Source organism: Lytechinus pictus, chromosome 2 (genome assembly GCF_037042905.1).
Source record: "Lytechinus pictus isolate F3 Inbred chromosome 2, Lp3.0, whole genome shotgun sequence".
Classification (NCBI taxonomy): Eukaryota; Metazoa; Echinodermata; class Echinoidea; order Temnopleuroida; family Toxopneustidae; genus Lytechinus; species Lytechinus pictus.
The window spans coordinates 52,217,765-52,237,211 of NC_087246.1; the positions used below are offsets into that span (position 1 = coordinate 52,217,765).

Sequence of the window (19,447 nt, forward strand, 5' to 3'; positions counted from 1 at the left end):
CGGAGCCCTGGTGGGTGTTTCATAAAGCTGTTCGTAAGTTAAGAGCGACTTTAAGAACGACTGGTGATCCTTTCTTGTGTTAAATGGTATATTCAGTGGCGATGGTTAAGCGCGTAAGAAAGGTTCACCAGTCGTTCTTAAAGTCGCTCTTAACTTACGAACAGCTTTATGAAACACCATTCATGTGACATGGAGTCCCGCATCGAGTAATATACAGTTTTTATTCTGAAAGTTCTATTTTGGAAATAATGTATAATGTAAGGTATCAATCCAGTGTTAAAGAGACCACACCCTGGGGTAATACTTTGGTATAAAATGTGTTCACATTTCATTTGGGGGTTTCCGCGTTGTGGGGGGGGGGGGTATTTTCCTTTATCAGCATAACAATAGCGCACCCTATGAATAGCACAGAAAATGCGTTACGTCAGAGGGGTGTAACAATGGACCGCAAACAGTGGCTAATCCACACGTTCTTCTATTCACCCAGGGTCGATGCCTTATTGCGAATCCATAGAATTATAGTGAATATGAAAACACGCCTTTTGAATGCGTTTTACATTCCATTTCTGCTGGAAAGTGGGGCTGCCAATATAGGACGAAAATAAGGACGTTAATTTTGTTTGTCATGAATCCCGGGTCATGAATATTGGCCTAATGGATCATGCTGATTGATATACTCTCGAGTTCCCGATGTTATGACGGGCAATCTGTTTTCTTATAAGTTAGTGATTGGTGTAACACACGTATCGGGATCCATGTGATGTACGACGTCCTCAGGTCCTCAGGCTTTTAATGGTGCTGGAGAAGTTTTGTGACAAGATAAACTTTGACACCATCGTAAATTCTTCTATAACATACAAGGTAAAATCAACGATAACATAATTATGCCTAAACATGCTAAATGTATGTCCATATAATTATGTAGAACTTAGATCTATATTTCCAGTGGGTGTCTACATTGCGTTTGTCTGCCTTATTTGGTGGTGATTGATCTTAGAAATCAGTGTTTATGATGATCCCGGGTGGCACAATGATAGACGGGATTTGGTGGAGGTAAGACTATGATAATTTCTATACCGAGTATGCCAACCTATGTGTTACTGAAACTTATTCTAGAGAAATGAAATAAAAGTACTGTGGACACGTTGAAACACAGAAACCATGACCTCCCTCGCGCTTCGAGTTATTATTGATTTATGTCGTGGCACTCTTTTTTTTATGACTATACTCAAAGTGATTGCCCCCTTTTAAACTCTGAATATAAAACATTTCCAGTCCGCTTACGTTCACATTAGTGAACTGGTGAAATATGTCTGCTCTTTATGGATTCCTAAAAACAGTCCTTAAATGGCCCTTTTTCTGGTCGGAATATCCACAAATTTTCAGCTCGCGCTCTAAATTTTTGATTGGTGAGATACGTATGGTCTTAGCGAATTCTTAAAAACAAGCCTTAGAATGCCCCTCTTCAGATCTGAATTTCACAAATTTTCAGCTCGCGCTTCGTGCTCGCAATATTTGATTAGTGAGATACATATCATGTTCAAGATTACAATGACTTCTAAAAGTGCTTCATGTGCATCGTTGTAATTCTACCAAAATCAGCATTATGGTGAGATTATGAGATATGTATGCTCTTCATGAATTCTTTAAAAAAAAATCCTTAATACAACCTTTTTGGGGGTTAACATATAAAAAAATTTCAGCTCGCACTTCGCGCACGCATTATTTGTTTAATGAGACAGGTATGTATCATGATTACAAACATTTGCTTATAATATCCATTTTTTTTAAGGTCTGAATATCAAACAAAAGCGGCTCGCGCTTCGCATTCGCATTATTTGATCAGTGAGATACATATCTGTTTACGGCATACATGTAGTCCTTAAAAATCTTAAAGTCTCTCTCAGCATTTTATTGAGCGCGCTTTGCGCGCCCAATAAGTGTAAGTGACACGATTTTTTTTGTTGGTGCCCCCCCCCATGCCGTTACCCAAGGTACGCCACTGGGGAAGGGGTCGAGAGAGGTTAGAAGAGGTGGTTCTTGGAGGATTCTATGCTTGTCCCGTATTTGGATCCCTTTTTAGGTTCTTCATAAAATCATTTAAGGTTCTTGAGCTCACGTAAAAAAACCTTTTTGGGAATCTTTTTTCTCCAGGGTTCCTTTATCCAATTCACTCCTTTTGTCTATGAGTGTAAGAAACTTATTACTTAATGTCACTTATGTCAAGCTGTTCGTATTTAAGACTAGCATTCGATCTATTTCCATCATAAATTCTCTCTCGGTTAAGGTCAAGTTTGGGGTAGGGTATATAGCCTGTCTCCCATGGGTATTTCTCCTGAGAGCAACTTGGGCCAGAGGTCATTCACATCATACATTCTCCAAAACACATACCTTTACGTGCTTTTCCGAGGGAAGCGTTTCATGGACCTTTTCGTCAGTGAAACTGTTCAAAAGCTACTGAAATCCTTGGATCTGATTGGCTGAGAGCAACTTTTTTCCACTGGAAATCATTGACATGACGTCTCGTGAAAAGGGTCACCTGATCTAAAACCCGGGCCATAAACCATAACACATAGCGATCTAGTTGTGGATTTTATTCTCTATCATGTCTATACCAGCAGCAATGATGCTGAGTGGGTGTGGAGTGTTGTTGCCATGTACACAGGATGGAAAACAGCAAAATAGTTTTGCTAGGGATATTTGATGAGAAGATATTATGCCGAATGATATCTTGTCTGGTTTGTTCCATGGCTGTTCTGATTTGGTGATGATGATCCGTCCTCTCCTCATTATTTTGCTTCACAGCAGTTGCCAGGTAAGCGCTGCATGTTCTATAGTTTCTTCATCTCCATCATTTACATTTTCGAATTTCAGAAGTCATTGGTAGGCCCATGCATGGCCCTATATATTCTTCGCTCTGCGTTTTGTGAGATGAAAAATGTTTTGTGTTTTAAAGGTCAAGTCCACCCAAGAAAAATATTGATTTGAATCAATGGAGAAAAAAATCAGACAAGCATGATGCTGAAAATTTCATCAAAATAGGATGTAAAATAAGAAAGTTATGACATTTTAAAGTTTCGCTTATTTTTCACAAAATAGTTATATGCACAATATAGTCACATGCAAATGAGAGAATCGATGATGTCACTCAATAAAAAAAAAAATTCACTATTTCGTTTGTTTTTAATGTTTGAATTATACAATATTTCAATTTTTAAAGATTTGACAAGGAGGATCAACTTGACTGAACATTAAAATGTTGAACAATGGTAATTCCACATGTTCAGGGGGAAATAAACTTTGTTTCACAGGACAATGAGGAGAAATTTAGAATATTTCCCAAATATTTCATATTTCACATAATAAAATACAAAAGAAATAGTGAATGAGTGATGTCATCAGCTCCCTCATTTGCATACCGATCGGGATGTGCATATAACTATTTTCTGAAATCAAGCGAAACTAAAAATGTCATATCTTACTTATTTTTCATCCGATTTTGATGAAATTTTCAGTGTTATACTAGTTGGATTATTCTCTTTTTATTCAATTCAAAACTTTATGTTGGGGTGGACTTGTCCTTTAAGTCTACAAAGCTATATACTTGCCGTACGATCTATGGTTCTTTTCAGATGATGTTATTGACAAATATCTGAATTCAAATTCCTTTTCAAACTCAATGAAAATGGTTATGGTTTATGAGGCGCCGAATGTACCAATATTATATAGAACAATTATTTGTTATATAATCATTATTTATTAAATAATAACTATTATTTATATATAATTTACATTTTATTTGTAAATAACTACTATTATATAAAATATCATTTCTAATTATTTATATATAATTCCAAGTAATACTTCATTATTTGTAAATAATAATAGTTCGACATTCCATTATTTATAAATAATGATTATTTGTTTTTCATTATTTATAAATAATGATTATTTGTTTTTCATTATTTACAAATAATGATTATTTGTTTTTCATTATTTATAAATAATGATTATTTGTTTTTCATTATTTATAAATAATGATTATTTGTTTTTCATTATTTATAAATAATGATAATTTGTTTTTCATTATTTACAAATAATGATTATTTGTTTTTCATTATTTATAAATAATGATTACTGTATTTGTTTTTCATTATTTATAAATAATTTGTTGAGTTTTCCATTATTTATAAATAATGATTATTTGTTAAATAATGAAAACGTCTACTTCATTATTTATAAATAATTTTTTCGAGTGCACCATTATTCTCATTATTTATAAATAATCATTATTTAATGTTCGAGTTTTCCATTATTTATAAATAAAGATTATTTGTTAAATAATGAAATATCTACTTCATTATTTATAAATAATAATTTTGTTTCAATATCCCATTATTTATAAATAATCATTATTTATAAACAATTTTTACAGTTTGCCATTATATACAAATAATCATTATTTATATACAAATAACCATTATTTATTAAATAATGCCATTATTTATTAAATAATGCCATTATTTATTAAATAATGCCATTATTTATTAAATAATGCCATTATTTATTAAATAATGGAAAACTCGCTATAACATGCAAATGTGGGACCGCCCATGATATGAATATTCATGATGCGATTTCCTTTTTCGTGATTTTTCTTCACAAATTTTTGTCCATTTCCTCTTCATAATGACATTTCTTGAAGCAATTTTCTAGGGATATGGTCTGATTGTAATATTCTTCATTTTCTATATAACTTCGTCTTCGTAGAAATATCAAAAAGTGTAATTTTATACGATTTTTCCTACAGTTCACAATCCCCATAGGCGCGCGTGTACGGTAGGGACAACCGGTGAATCGACGGAGTGCTCTTCATCGAAATACTACGTTGGTTGGTCCCCGGAAGTGGCGGGCGGAATTTAGCCCGAATCCTCGATGGAAGTCGATCAAGTGCATATGAGCTGAGAGAGTGAAATATCAGTGTACTTGTACAGGCCCTTCTACTTTTTATAAATATTTCTTGTTGCTTTTTTTGTTAAGTTAATTTTTCCTGGTGTAGAGATAAGTTTCAGTTCTAATAATGCACTTCAAATACATTTTGGAGCGTCTGTTTGAGGCGTTTGGGGCGATTTCACCCTGGCCCCAAAATGCTCGCAACGACAATACGGGGGCATGATGACCCCTAATTTTTTAAAAACTTATTTTTCTATTGAAAATTATCACAAAATTCACCAAAAGTGTGCACGAAAGCCTTCGTATTTCACTTTTAAAACTCCAAAAAGTGCCCAAATGACAAGCTTGGTCGCTTCGCTGTGTCGCTTTCAACTTGAGAACGTTTACGCGTCTGCTTCCCCCCCCCCCCCCCCTCCTCCGAAAGAAATTCTGTATACGGCCATGCTCTAAAGAGCCTGGCACATTGATTTATGTATACTTTCATTTTCATTATTTTTATCACATTATCATCATGGCCTTACACAGAATTTTTACCGGGGGGGGGGGGGGGGGAGCAGCTAGGACGCGCGTAAAGTTTCTCAAAAAAATCTTGAAAGCGAGACAGCGACGCGACCAAGCTCAAATGACAAGCTTGGTCGCTTCGCTTTTTCAAGATTTTTATGAGAAAGTTTACGCGCGTCCTGCTCCCCCCACCCCCCCCCCCCCCCGGAAAAAATTCTGCGTATAAGGCCATGATGATAATGAGATAAAAATAATGAAAATGAAGTATACATAAATCAATGTGCCATATGCTCTTTTGAGCATGGCCGTTCACAGAATTTCTTTCGGGGGGTGGGGGCAGACGCGCGTAAACGTTCTCAAGTTGAAAGCGAGACAGCGAAGCGACCAATTAAGCTTGTCATTTGGGCTTGGTCCCGTGGCTGTCTCGCTTTCAAGATTTTTTTGAGAAAGTTTACGCGCGTCATGCTCCGGCCCCGGCCCCCCTGGAAAAAATTCTGCGTAAGGCCATGATGATAATGAGATAAAAATAATGAAAATGAAGTATACATAAATCAATGTGCCATATGCTCTTTTGAGCATGGCCGTTCACAGAATTTCTTTCGGGGGGTGGGGGCAGACGCGCGTAAACGTTCTCAAGTTGAAAGCGAGACAGCGAAGCGACCAATTAAGCTTGTCATTTGGGCTTGGTCCCGTGGCTGTCTCGCTTTCAAGATTTTTTTGAGAAAGTTTACGCGCGTCATGCTCCGGCCCCGGCCCCCCTGGAAAAAATTCTGCGTAAGGCCATGATGATAATGAGATAAAAATAATGAAAATGAAGTATACATAAATCAATGTGCCATATGCTCTTTTGAGCATGGCCGTTCACAGAATTTCTTTCGGGGGGTGAAGCAGACGCGTAAACGTTCTCAAGTTGAAAGCGACACAGCGAAGCGACCAAGCTTGTCATTTGGGCACTTTTTGGAGTTTTAAAAGTGAAATACGAAGGCTTTCGTGCACACTTTTGGTGAATTTTGTGATAATTTTCAATAGAAAAATAAGTTTTTAAAAAATTAGGGGTCATCATGCCCCCGTATTGTCGTTGCGAGCATTTTGGGGCCAGGGTGAAATCGCCCCAAACGCCTCAAACAGACACTCCAAAATGTATTTGAAGTGCATTATTAGAACTGAAACTTATCTCTACACCAGGAAAAATTAACTTAACAAAAAAAGCAACAAGAAATATTTATAAAAAGTAGAAGGGCCTGTACAAGTACACTGATATTTCACTCTCTCAGCTCATATGCACTTGATCGACTTCCATCGAGGATTCGGGCTAAATTCCGCCCGCCACTTCCGGGGACCAACCAACGTAGTATTTCGATGAAGAGCACTCCGTCGATTCACCGGTTGTCCCTACCGTACACGCGCGCCTATGGGGATTGTGAACTGTAGGAAAAATCGTATAAAATTACACTTTTTGATATTTCTACGAAGACGAAGTTATATAGAAAATGAAGAATATTACAATCAGACCATATCCCTAGAAAATTGCTTCAAGAAATGTCATTATGAAGAGGAAATGGACAAAAATTTGTGAAGAAAAATCACGAAAAAGGAAATCGCATCATGAATATTCATATCATGGGCGGTCCCACATTTGCATGTTATAGCGAGTTTTCCATTATTTAATAAATAATGGTTATTTGTATATAAATAATGATTATTTGTATATAATGGCAAACTGTAAAAATTGTTTATAAATAATGATTATTTATAAATAATGGGATATTGAAACAAAATTATTATTTATAAATAATGAAGTAGATATTTCATTATTTAACAAATAATCTTTATTTATAAATAATGGAAAACTCGAACATTAAATAATGATTATTTATAAATAATGAGAATAATGGTGCACTCGAAAAAATTATTTATAAATAATGAAGTAGACGTTTTCATTATTTAACAAATAATCATTATTTATAAATAATGGAAAACTCAACAAATTATTTATAAATAATGAAAAACAAATAATCATTATTTATAAATAATGAAAAACAAATAATCATTATTTGTAAATAATGAAAAACAAATTATCATTATTTATAAATAATGAAAAACAAATAATCATTATTTATAAATAATGAAAAACAAATAATCATTATTTATAAATAATGAAAAACAAATAATCATTATTTGTAAATAATGAAAAACAAATAATCATTATTTATAAATAATGAAAAACAAATTATCATTATTTATAAATAATGAAAAACAAATAATCATTATTTATAAATAATGGAATGTCGAACTATTATTATTTACAAATAATGAAGTATTACTTGGAATTATATATAAATAATTAGAAATGATATTTTATATAATAGTAGTTATTTACAAATAAAATGTAAATTATATATAAATAATAGTTATTATTTAATAAATAATGATTATATAACAAATAATTGTTCTATATAATATTGGTACATTCGGCGCCTCATAATGGTTTGCGAGTTAATTATGCTGGTGGGATTTTTTATTTCTGAGACCATGGACTAACTACCTACATTGATGGGTGCATAGAGTCTACACCCATAATTATGTACTTGGCTTTTATCGGCCGTTTTCTATTTTCTCAACCAAGGGTACTGTTGATCGAAGCACCCGGTTTGAAAATTTTGATATTAATTAGGTATAATTAGTATTAATTAATCAATTGTCAATTATGTTCTAATGATAGAGATAAAACAATTCAAATACATTATTGCATTGATAATAGGGGTAATCTGTTTAGATTCAAATGGCACTTGACATCATTATGTTAAAGCAGAAATTAAGAGAGAGAGATTTTCATGAAAGATATTTTATTGCATAACTTTTTTTCATCAGATCGAAAGTTGATGACTGTCCTTTTCGATCTCAGGAATCCATTTATTTGTGCCTAACGCCTCACGAACAATTCCGAGGTATTTGACATGTTAAGACAGAATAAAGATAATTGTAGAACTCTTAGTTTTGTATACAAGCCTGCCCAGCTCGAACAAACATTATTCTTGATGCTGTTCAAAGCAACTTAAAGAAGAATAAACATGACTTTTGCCCTTGTTATACATCGGTAAACTGGTTATAACACTGATGAGTGTAATGTAAAGTTTGTCGACAAGATTATTATCGCAAAGGTCAGAATGACCACATAAACGAAAATGGTCCACGACATGTTACTTTCAAAATATTATTATTAATACACTCTATATAGATATATTCTTATATCATTCTTAGCCCTATCATAGTCCTTATTTTTCTTATACTATTACAAATGTTATGTGTTATGATTATGAATTATTGTTATTCTTTAGTAAAGCAGCTGCAGTAGGAGTAGAATAATCATGATAACAATATAGTACGATATAGTAGATATAATCTCATTTCATCGAAATAGTTTGTTTCCTATATACTTCTCAGGTAAAGATTATAGATTATTAATATTTAACCATTCGAAACGTTTTTATTTGATTGAACGAGGTTAGGAAAGAATTAATAAACGTGTAAATTTGTGTTTCATAAATTATACCTTTATTCCTCTGACTGTGTACGAACAGCTGCGCCTAACCAAATTAATCAACAATATTTAATTACGAAATAATGCACAGAAGATAACGATCTAAAAAGCAAATTAACCATGGAAGTAATTTGACCACGAATTTGACCTCCATTACTGTACACTCATAATCTTTCGAATCTTCAAACATTTCTGTGATGAGTAGCAGTAGCAATAAATCGGGAGGCTGAGGGCAAAACTGACCTGAGATATCTTTTACAAGCAATTAAGTGGTGAATAATGGTATATTCATATCTCATTTACAAGCTATCAAATGGTATCAATTTGATTTAACTGCTTTTGTCAACATAGTTGTATATTGAGTTTTGATGTGTACTTATCTGAATAAGTATTCGACATTATGTAGGTCTATTTTCAGAAGTCGAATTACTTCTCTTCGCGTTCGCATCGTTCACTTTTTTGTGTGTGGATAATTTTCATCAACATTATGTATACGGCTGTGAAATATTATGTTAGTATGTATATTCAGCAGATAATTGTGAAATTCTTTCACCATGAATGTTGGGAATTATTTGTGAAATTTTTTCTCTGATTAATTCATTTGTGAACTATTTGTAATATCTACAGGCGAGGGGACAAGGCGATTTCAAGCTTCATTTTTTCTAATGTTTGTGAAAATATCTCGGCTACTCACAATTTACCAGAGTATGCTTTACCGCACAGGTTTTTTTTTATTGTATTTACATAATATTATGTTCTATGCTCACAAAAGTCTCACCACTCCTAATATAATAATGTGAATCAACACGTTGTGTTTGTACTTTTTAAAAGTTTCTGTTATGCTATACGCAGTTGATGATGTCGAAGTAATTGCTGTCTTCTAACCCCCCCCCCCCTTCCGTTTATTTCAGGGCGTGGTCTTGGCGTGATTCAGGTGACACTCATCGTCTCGTTGACGTTCCTCCTTGCGACACCAATGGTATATCTCGGCAGTTTACACACTGTTCATTGCCAACCTCGTCGGGATCAACTGTGAAAACTGGTAGCATTCCACACCAGCCTTCAAATAGCCATCTTGCCAGCCCTGGTTTCATCAGATCTGATCTGGCGATGGGTTACGACCAGGATCGATTTCTAGGACCAATCAAGGATGGTCTCATGTGCAGCATCTGTAAGGATGTCCTGGAGGAGCCACTACAAGCTCCGTGTGAACATGCCTTCTGTGCAACATGTATCCATGGCTGGCTTGTCCATGAGAGAACGTGTCCAGAGGATAGACAGGTACGTCATCAAGGACTTGTTCATACATGTATGTAGCGCCAATATCACTAAACCTATAGATTCACAATAATCATCTGATGTATTTTCTGTTTCATTTCATGAAACATATTGCTTCGTATGTAATCCTTCTTTGTAAGCCAACTTAATCACTGTCGCAAAAACCAAAGATTATCCGAAATTTAAAAACAAAGTACTCAAAACTTCACATTTCCCTTATTTCATTTCCTTAGAATCTTGAGGAATGTGACCTTCGACCTCTGTTCCGGTACATGCGCAATGACCTGAACAAACTTCGACTTCGATGTGTGAATGCCGACAACGGTTGCTCTGAAGTTTGCAGTCTTGAAGTCCTGAGCAGACATGAAGCAGAATGTTCCTTTGGAACCGCCGAATGCCCGAACCGAGCACGGGGTTGTGAAGAAATTCTGGAGCGTCGTCTATTGGATTCCCATTTAGCCAATTGCAGCTACCGTAGCTCCAAGTGCCCAAATGGCTGTGGGCTAACCATTCTCAGCTCAGAACTCGAATCCCATAACTGCGTGTCTGAACTTAGAACCGAACTTGAGCTCTTGAGATCGGAGATGATATGTAAGCAGGAGGATCTCCGACATGAGATGCAGTTGAGGCTTGACTCACAGAGAGCCCATATGGTTGAAAAAGTGGGCACCATGCACCAAACGATGGACCAACTCAGAGGTATAAATCACACAATCCACCCCCATGACACACCCATCATCTCTCTCTTTCTCCCTTCGTTTTTTTTTCTTCAAATTTATACACTTGAACATTAAGCCATTTCTTTTCCAAAGTCTTTATTTCTTTTCTTCCTTTTCCCAATTGTTTGTTTGTTTCATCACTTGAAAAATAGCCAAGTCACGATGAATAAAATTATGCTTTTATTTTTAACCTCGTGTAAAAAAAAATCTTGATGAACAAATACATTGATATAGCCTTTCTTTAACATACCAAGCAGCTACAAACATCAGTGAATGTGGATTTGTCTTTTAAAAAGGTTGTTTACGTTTTTTTTTCTTCAAAGGAGACATCACAAGTCTCCAGCATGAGCTCCGTGTAATGAACGCCCTGGAAACCCAGAGGAGACAGCACATGGAGGCCCTGGAGCTGGAGCGGAAGGAGCTGAAGGAGCTCCTTAAATCTATTAACGAGGGAGAGACAGCTCGTAATACGTGTAGGGTGTGTAAGAAGACAGAGATGGTTACGGCGCTATAACATAAGGTATGATACCATACTCTTTAAAGGTCAAGTCCACCTCAGAAAATTGTTGATATGAATCAATAGAGAAAAATCAGAAAAGCACAATGCTGAAAATTTCATCGAAATCGGATGAAAACTAAGAAAGTTATAACATAATAAAGTTTCGCTTATTTTCCACAAAATAGTTATATATGCACAATTTAGTCACATGCAAATGAGAGAATCGATGATGTCCCTCACTTACTTTTTCTTTTGTTTTTTATTGATTGAATTATACAATATTTCAGTTTTTACAGATTTGACAATGATGACCAACTTGACTGAACCATAAAATTTTAAACAAGGGTAATTCCACATGTTCAGGGCAGAATAGAACTTTGTGTTACAGGACAATAGTAGAAAATTAAAATATTTCATATAATAAAATTCAAAAGAATTAGTGAGTGAGTGATGTCATCAGTTCACTCATTTGCATACTGACCAGGATTTGCATGTATCTATTTTGTAAAATTAAGCGAAACTTAAAAATGTCATAACTTATTTTACATCCGATTTTGATGAAATTTTCAGTGTTGTGCTTGTTGGATTTTTCTCTTTTTATTCAAATCAACTTTTTGTTGGGATAGACTTGTCCTTTAATGGTCAAATACACCCTAGAAAAATGTTGATTTGAATAAATAGAGAAAAATCAAACTAGCTTAACACTAAAAAATTTCATCAAAATCGGATGTAAAAAAGGAAAGTTATGACATTTCAAAGTTTCGCTTATTTTTCACAAAACAGTGATATGTACAAATCGGTGACATGCAAATGAGACAGTCAATGATGTCCCTCACTCACTAATTCTTTTGTTTTTTATTGTTTGAATTATACAATATTTCATTTTTTTAAGATTTGACAATAAGGACCAACTTGATTGAACCATATAGTATTAAACAATGCTAATCCCATATGCTCTGGGAGGAATTAATCGTTGTTTCACTTGACAATGAGGACAAAATCAGAATACTTCATGTTTCATATATAAAATACAAAAAAAATAGTGAGTGGATGATGTCATCAGTCTCCCCATTTGCATATCGGCCAGGATGTGCATAACTGTTTTGGGAAATTAAGTGAAACTTTAAAATATCATAACTTTCTTGTTCTACATCCGATTTTTATGAAATTTTCAGGGTTTTGCTTGTTGAATTTTTCTCTTTTTATTCAAATCAACTTTTTGTTGGGATGTACTTGTCCTTTAAGATAACATTATTTCACTCAATGTGACTTGTCTCCATTTTTGGTTGATACGGTTGATAGATCTAAAGTATATACATTATGTTATATCTTCTGTAGATTACTTTGTGGATAAATTATTTAGAAATGTCGATATTACATAATGATGTTTACTGTTTACCGCGATGAAATGAATATATTTCAACTCAACCTTAACTTCATATTTACGTTCTATTTGTCGATATTTTCAGTGTTGTAGGCCTGCCTGTTCGATTGTTATCAAATTATTCATTTTCAACGTGACATTTCTGTAGTTTTCTCATTTCCAAGTTTACTTGTTCTTAGAAGAAAATAAACAATAAACAATAGTTGCCCCAACTTTGGAAATCATGTGATTCGTATCATTATTGAACTCAGAAATGTACTCCAGTATGTTTATTTACTGTTCTAGTAACCACGCAACCCCATTTCAGAATGGGTCATGTTTAAAGAGGGCAAGCATAGGGTGAGCTCAGGAATTCTCAAACTAAATCACCAAAGTACTTATAAAAAATGTAAAATTTGTCTAGTCTTATATCCAAGGCTCTTATGCATTATTCCCTAATTCATCAGTTAATAGTATTTATTAGTCTTTTTTTTTTCTTACTTTGTTAAATTTTGTAATAGTTTTATATCGATCGTGTCTGTATATCGTCTTAACTTAAATCATTCTCCAATCGATTTATTTGTGATTTTTTTTTCTTCATCTGATCTCTTTGACTTAATGTAATACTTGATTTGTTTTATTGTGTATTTTTAATTATTTTGTCTTGGTAAGTATGTACCGTAATATAACACAGCGCATGTTTTATTTTCTTATACAAGTACATGGATTATGTTTGGATTTAGAAAAAGAATAGAAGTAGAGATGAGAAGGAGAATGAGAAGAAGGAGAAGAAGGAGAAGAAGAAGAAGAAGAAGAAGAAGAAGAAGGAGGAGAAGAAGAAGAAGGATAAGAAGAAGATGAAGAAGAAGGAGGAGGAGAAAAGAAGAAAAAGAAGAAGAAGAAGAAGAGGAAGAGGAAGAAGAAGGGGAGGAGGAGGGAGAGAAGAAGAAGCAGAAGAAGAATATGAAGGATAAGGAGAAGAAGAAGAAGAAGAAGGAAAAGAAGAAGAAAAGAAGAAGGAGAGGAAGAAGAAAAGGAGGAAAAAGGAAGAAAGTAAGAAAGAAAGAAAGAAAGAGAGAAAGAAGGGAGAGGAGGAGGAGGAGGAGAAATTCCCCTCCCCCTCCTCATCTCCTGGAGAAAGGGATAAGATAAACATGATAATCAGAAGAATGTCTTTTAAACATGTATTATACAGGTAACATAGGCCTTATACACATGTTTGTGAAATGTGTTTTACACCCTTGGTACATACAGTATATTGTAACAAGATATTACGACAACTGAGCTTGACATCTTAGATGAAACTCATTTTCAAAAGAAGGCTACACAAAGATGAAGTACCGTGACATCGAATATCCAGCCCGCGTCTGTCTGTAGTCTGTATGCTTCAAACCCCCTTGTAGATTCCCAGACAGGCATGCAATTTTATTTGTCACTTTCAAGAAAATTGCAGCTAGTTTTTCAAATTTGTTTTAGCCCATCTTTGTCTTTGACTGAAATATGAGTGAATATGCGTGCACAAAGTTACTTCATCCCCCCCCCCCCCCCCTCTATATCTCTCTCCCTCTTTCTTTTCGTTGCTAAGAAAATACATTCACGTAGTAAGTCACCCCGTGAACTTTTATAATTAACAATCGGAACTAAAATCTCCATATTTCCATCAATATTTTGTTATCCCATCATTAAGTTTCTGGTAAATCTCTTCGATATAGGCCTATAACAATGTGATTCGTTGTTTTGTTGGCTTGTTTGTTCGTTATTTGTTTAAAGGACAAGTCCACCCCAACAAAAAATTGATTTGAATAAAAAGAGAAAAATCCAACACACATAACACTGAAAATTTCATCAAAATCGGATTGTATGAAATATGAAATATTATAATTTTCTCCTGATTGTCAATTGAAACAACGATTTATTCCCCCCTGAACATGTGGAATAACCATTGTTCAATACTATATGGTTCAGTCAAGTCGGTCCTTATTGTCAAATCTGTAAAAAATGAAATATTATATTATTCAAACAATTAAAAAAAAAAATAGCGAGTGAGGGACATAAATAAACGAAACTTTAAAATGTCATAACTTTCTTATTTTACATCCGATTTTGATGAAATTTTCAGTGTTATGCTAGTTTGATTTTTCTCTATTTATTCAAATCAACATTTTTCTGTGGTGGACTTGACCTTTAAGTGTATTTTATTACTTGGTGTGTTTTGGATTGTATTAGTTTAAATCAAACTGTGCACAAAACTATGCACAGTCGTTATAATGTATAGCTGCTTAGATTTTCTGTTTTATTGATATTTGTCACGATCAACATCAAAATGTTATGACATTGAAGAATACAGAGTAACCGTCGTGTGGGGTATAAGCTTCACGGGATCAACGCGTCAAGAATATCTAATATAAATGGCTTACAATTTGCCCAGGCGTCGAATGTCATGACATATTACCCCCCCCCCCCTTCAACAACATTGACGCTGTAACGTGATTAGACCTCTGTTATGGTATTTTGTAAGTGATCCATTCATGTTTTAGTCTAAGAAAGGAACAGAGCGACTGAGGCTTCGATGAAGTGAGTGTAATTGTGTTAAAGGGAATCCTTATTAGATGAGGCTGAACATTAGGTAAGAATAGAAAACCGGAATAGAAAAACACAAATGGACGTCTTACCACCCGTGAATGAAATATTCATGGAAGGAAAATTTGAATACAAGTTGCTAATAAGGCCTACATATCATGACGAATTTTGAATTTTATTTAAAATCAATAAGATGATTTGTAGGAATTAGTGTAGCTGTATTTCATTACTAATTCATTGTGGCTATCAATATATTTATTGATAAACAGCAATGTCAATACATGCTGAAAAGGTAATGCTATTAGAATAGGCTATGCAAGCATTGTGGAATCAGTCTTCTTGCTTTTTTTAATTAAAGTTTTTTATAATGAATGAATAATTTATTTTGACAGGCCCAAAATAAATGACCTAATTTTCGAATGAAAAGATAATCATTCTCCATATGGTATTTTCTCTCAAAAAGTTAATTTAAAAAAGACAAAATCAACCACTCCCCCCCCCCAAAAAAAAGAGAGAAATCCGGATTCTCGCGGAGAAATAATAAACATTCATCGTAACCAGGGGTCCGTAACACAAAACTAAGCAATGATCGTAGAACCTTATTTTTTTACGATAGATTGTATTGGCTACAACATACAATCAATCGCAAAGATCAAGCGTACGTTTAATCGCTTATCTTTGTGTTACGGGACCCAGATCCACTCTGATTAAATATCTCTTCTTACATTCGTCTCTTTTCATACAGATCTACACCAAGACGTCAGACCAAAAGAATTGCCAACAATCATTCATCTAGAAAGCTACCTGCTGCCTTATATATATTTTTAGAATCGTTAATACCTCAATCATAATTGTATAATATCTAAATTTGATTATATTGTTAGGCCTATATGCATCAGCAATTAAGAGACTCGATGTGTTTCAGCTATATTTCATTCAGAAAGTTCATGCAGTTCGAAGATGTAAAAGATCGAGAGTGAAAGGAAAGAAATGCAAGATTTTTCCATAATTGAAACCCGAATAAACTTGCAAAATATTGATATTAATACGAGGAGCATTTCATCAACATTTCTGTCCGACAAGTTGTCAGATCTGACAACATTCCTTGATTTTGATTGGCTAAGAAGCACTCTTACTATGGTAACTGTCGGATAGAACAGGACTTGTCGGATAAAACGACCGACAAGTCCTGAAACGCTCCCCAGATCTGGGGCCCGTTTCATAAAGAGTTGCAACTGGTGTAACTTTGCCATTATGGCAACTATCATGGTAACCTTTATTTTGATTGGCTACTGAGCCCTGTTGCCATGGTAGTTGCCACAATGTCAAAGTTACAACAGGTGTAAGTCTTTATGAAACGGGTCCCAGATTAATATTTCACTCGCAATAAAAGGATGACTACCATAATTTTAGTTCAATGCTTTAAGTCATGCTGTATCGCACAAGTCACATTCAAAGCATTTATTTGTAAAATTTTCATGATATATAACTACATACATGTAAGGTACGAATTCATGATAACTTAACAGGTTGTAAACAAAAAAATGAGAGCCTGTTCTAAAGCGATCTGTATTTTGCACAAAATGGAGACAAATGAATTGAATGTTTAGTTGTTTTTGTACATTGAACTATTCTTATTCTACGGTTGTTATTGTGATTAATATAGTGTGGTGAAGGTACAGATTTGGTACACCTAATCATTATTCAATATGTTGCTTCTTTGCTTGATGTAATACCAACCCCCTCACCCTTCACTCCCTGACCTACTCACAATGCCCCATCCAGCTAGGAAGTGTCTGTCATTAACGTGAGCATATTTTATTCTGCTAGAATTGTTCAAAAATTAGGAACTTCCGATCACAAGTCATAGTCATGCATTATAAGCGACATATTTGCTTGGGTTATAAATAGAATTGTTTTTTTTAGATTTCACGCCTATATTATTAATGGTTGTATTTACTCCTATCATTATTGTAACAGTTTGTTTTTAATGTTCCCTTATGTTATTTTCTTTATTCTCTGGGAGAAAGATTTTATCCACCCCCCCCCCCATTTACACACTCTTCACTTCTATCGATACTTCTACAAATTTTATTACATTATCATCCCCTCTCTCTGTATCTCCCCTCTCTCTCTTTCTCTCTTTATACATCTCCCACTCCCCTTCTCTTTCTACCTCCTTACACCCCCCCCCCCTCCTCTTCCCAATTCTGTATAAACTTATTCTTTTCCCCTTTTTTACGTCCTAAGTAAATATTATCATTATCACATTATACAAAGGGATAAGAGGAAAATTCGGACCTCGTAATCATCTATATATACTATGTCACCGATGTATTGCGGTTTCTAATAATAAGCATATTATAAAGGCCATCGCAAGGCATAGTTTCATAAATAGCAGCCGTATTCCGGAATGGTTCAAATATCACAATGACTGAGATATTTTCTGTGCCAAATTAAAGACGATAAACAATGTAAGTGGTGCTTCTGACTATCTATTCAAGTCCATTTTGACATAAAAAATGAGAACATAAACGAACTTTTTTTTTCGAATATCAAAGAACAACAACGTTATAAATTTGAAGGTTTACAATGTGTGACGTCTCATGCGAGAAGCCCCGCCGCCCCGATATATCTTTCTCTTGTTTGAAAATGAATGTTACATACGCATTCATTTATGATCTGACAATGTTTGAAACGCGAGATATTTAGTCATTTGAGTCGTTAATATCCTGGCATTTATATTAATTGACACGATAATGTGGGAGATGCTCGCATGAGATGTCAAAATAATCGCAAACCTTATTAAATCATCTGCTTTTAAACCCAACTTGAGGTCAAAGGGGGTCAAAGTTGAGTTACACTCTGTATTACCGTATGCCTACCGGCGAAACCCACTGCAGACCGACCAAATACATTATGTCATTAAGAAAAATATATTTTCGGATCGGAGTTAGTTTGGTGTGTGTGCATGACAGGATGTGCCTCATACTTTCTCTTGTTATTCATCATTAATAATTATTTAATCGTGAAAAGATTTATTGAAATGTATGTTTGAATGATTATATCAGTGTGAAGTTTTCTACTGTATTCATTTAATTAATTCGTGACGGTGCTTGAAATTACTATTTCAACAATAAATTATTAGAAACAATTACATGTGTTTGTATTCGTCCGTCTTGTTTTTTTTTCAGGTGATCCGTTTGCGCTTCACTTATCTTCTCGCTATCTTTTCTTTATTCTATTTATATAAATTAAATATGAAATCATATTGAATGCTGCAAGACCCCCACTCACCATAGCTTCTTTCCATTAAACGAAATTTCGAAAAGTTTATACTGGTTTATTTCTCACGTGTCAGCCCCTGGACATCCAGGTTACTGAAGATCAATAATGGTACATTTCAATGGGATCACTGCGATTTTGAAGATGTGTTGCAATAGTTTTTAGGTCACGTGACACTTAGCCCGAGAATTGCGCAATGCAGTAAGAGCGCGATATACCCGATATGCAACTGCTCGGCTCAAGAAAAGTCGGCACCCGTCCAGTCCACCCCCACTCTCTCTCTCTCACTCACATATTTTCCTTCTATCTTCGGGTAAACCTCTTTTTTCATTTCTGCTTCTCTCTGTCTCTCTCCCTCCACGATCCCCAGTTTTTGTTATATTTTTATTGCTGTCACCCCCCCCCCCCCCTCGATTCACACCTTCCTCTCGTGTTTCTATCACTACACTGCAATCTTTACATTTCTAACGTCATATTTCGTGGATTCATTCAAAGAGACATGGTATATCCACTAGTATCAATCTCTTGCCTGCTCTATTGCATCAATTTCGTGTTTAACATTTCCTAATCATCTTTTATGGAGGGGTGTGGAGAGAGAAAAGAAAAGTGATTTGAGGATGGAGATCAGTTAGCAATAAAAAAAAAGAGTTTAGAAATGGAAATGTGAGAAAGATCATTAAAATGGAGATGGAGGAAGAGAGAGGCAGGAGGGTGATATAATATATCAC

General features: G+C 34.6%; 1 protein-coding gene across 2 annotated transcripts; it reads left to right on the forward strand.

Annotated features, from left to right (window-relative positions):
* The first annotated feature begins 393 nt into the window (after nt 1–393).
* Nucleotides 394–18,591, forward strand: LOC129254007 (RING finger protein 151-like). 2 transcript variants are annotated; one of them, XR_010292651.1, is made up of 6 exons: nt 422–861; nt 9,907–10,276; nt 10,507–10,972; nt 11,316–11,512; nt 16,180–16,682; nt 16,749–18,591. XR_010292651.1 is itself a non-coding variant. In XM_064095125.1 (5 exons), the coding sequence occupies exons 2-4, from the start codon at nt 10,106–10,108 to the stop codon at nt 11,504–11,506; spliced, it is 828 nt and encodes a 275-aa protein (XP_063951195.1). In that variant the 5' UTR covers nt 394–861; nt 9,907–10,105; the 3' UTR covers nt 11,507–11,512; nt 16,180–18,591. The 2 variants fall into 2 exon arrangements, 1 of the variants encoding a protein (XP_063951195.1); XM_064095125.1 differs by having other exon boundaries at nt 394–861; nt 16,180–18,591.
* Nucleotides 18,592–19,447: the final 856 nt, after the last annotated feature.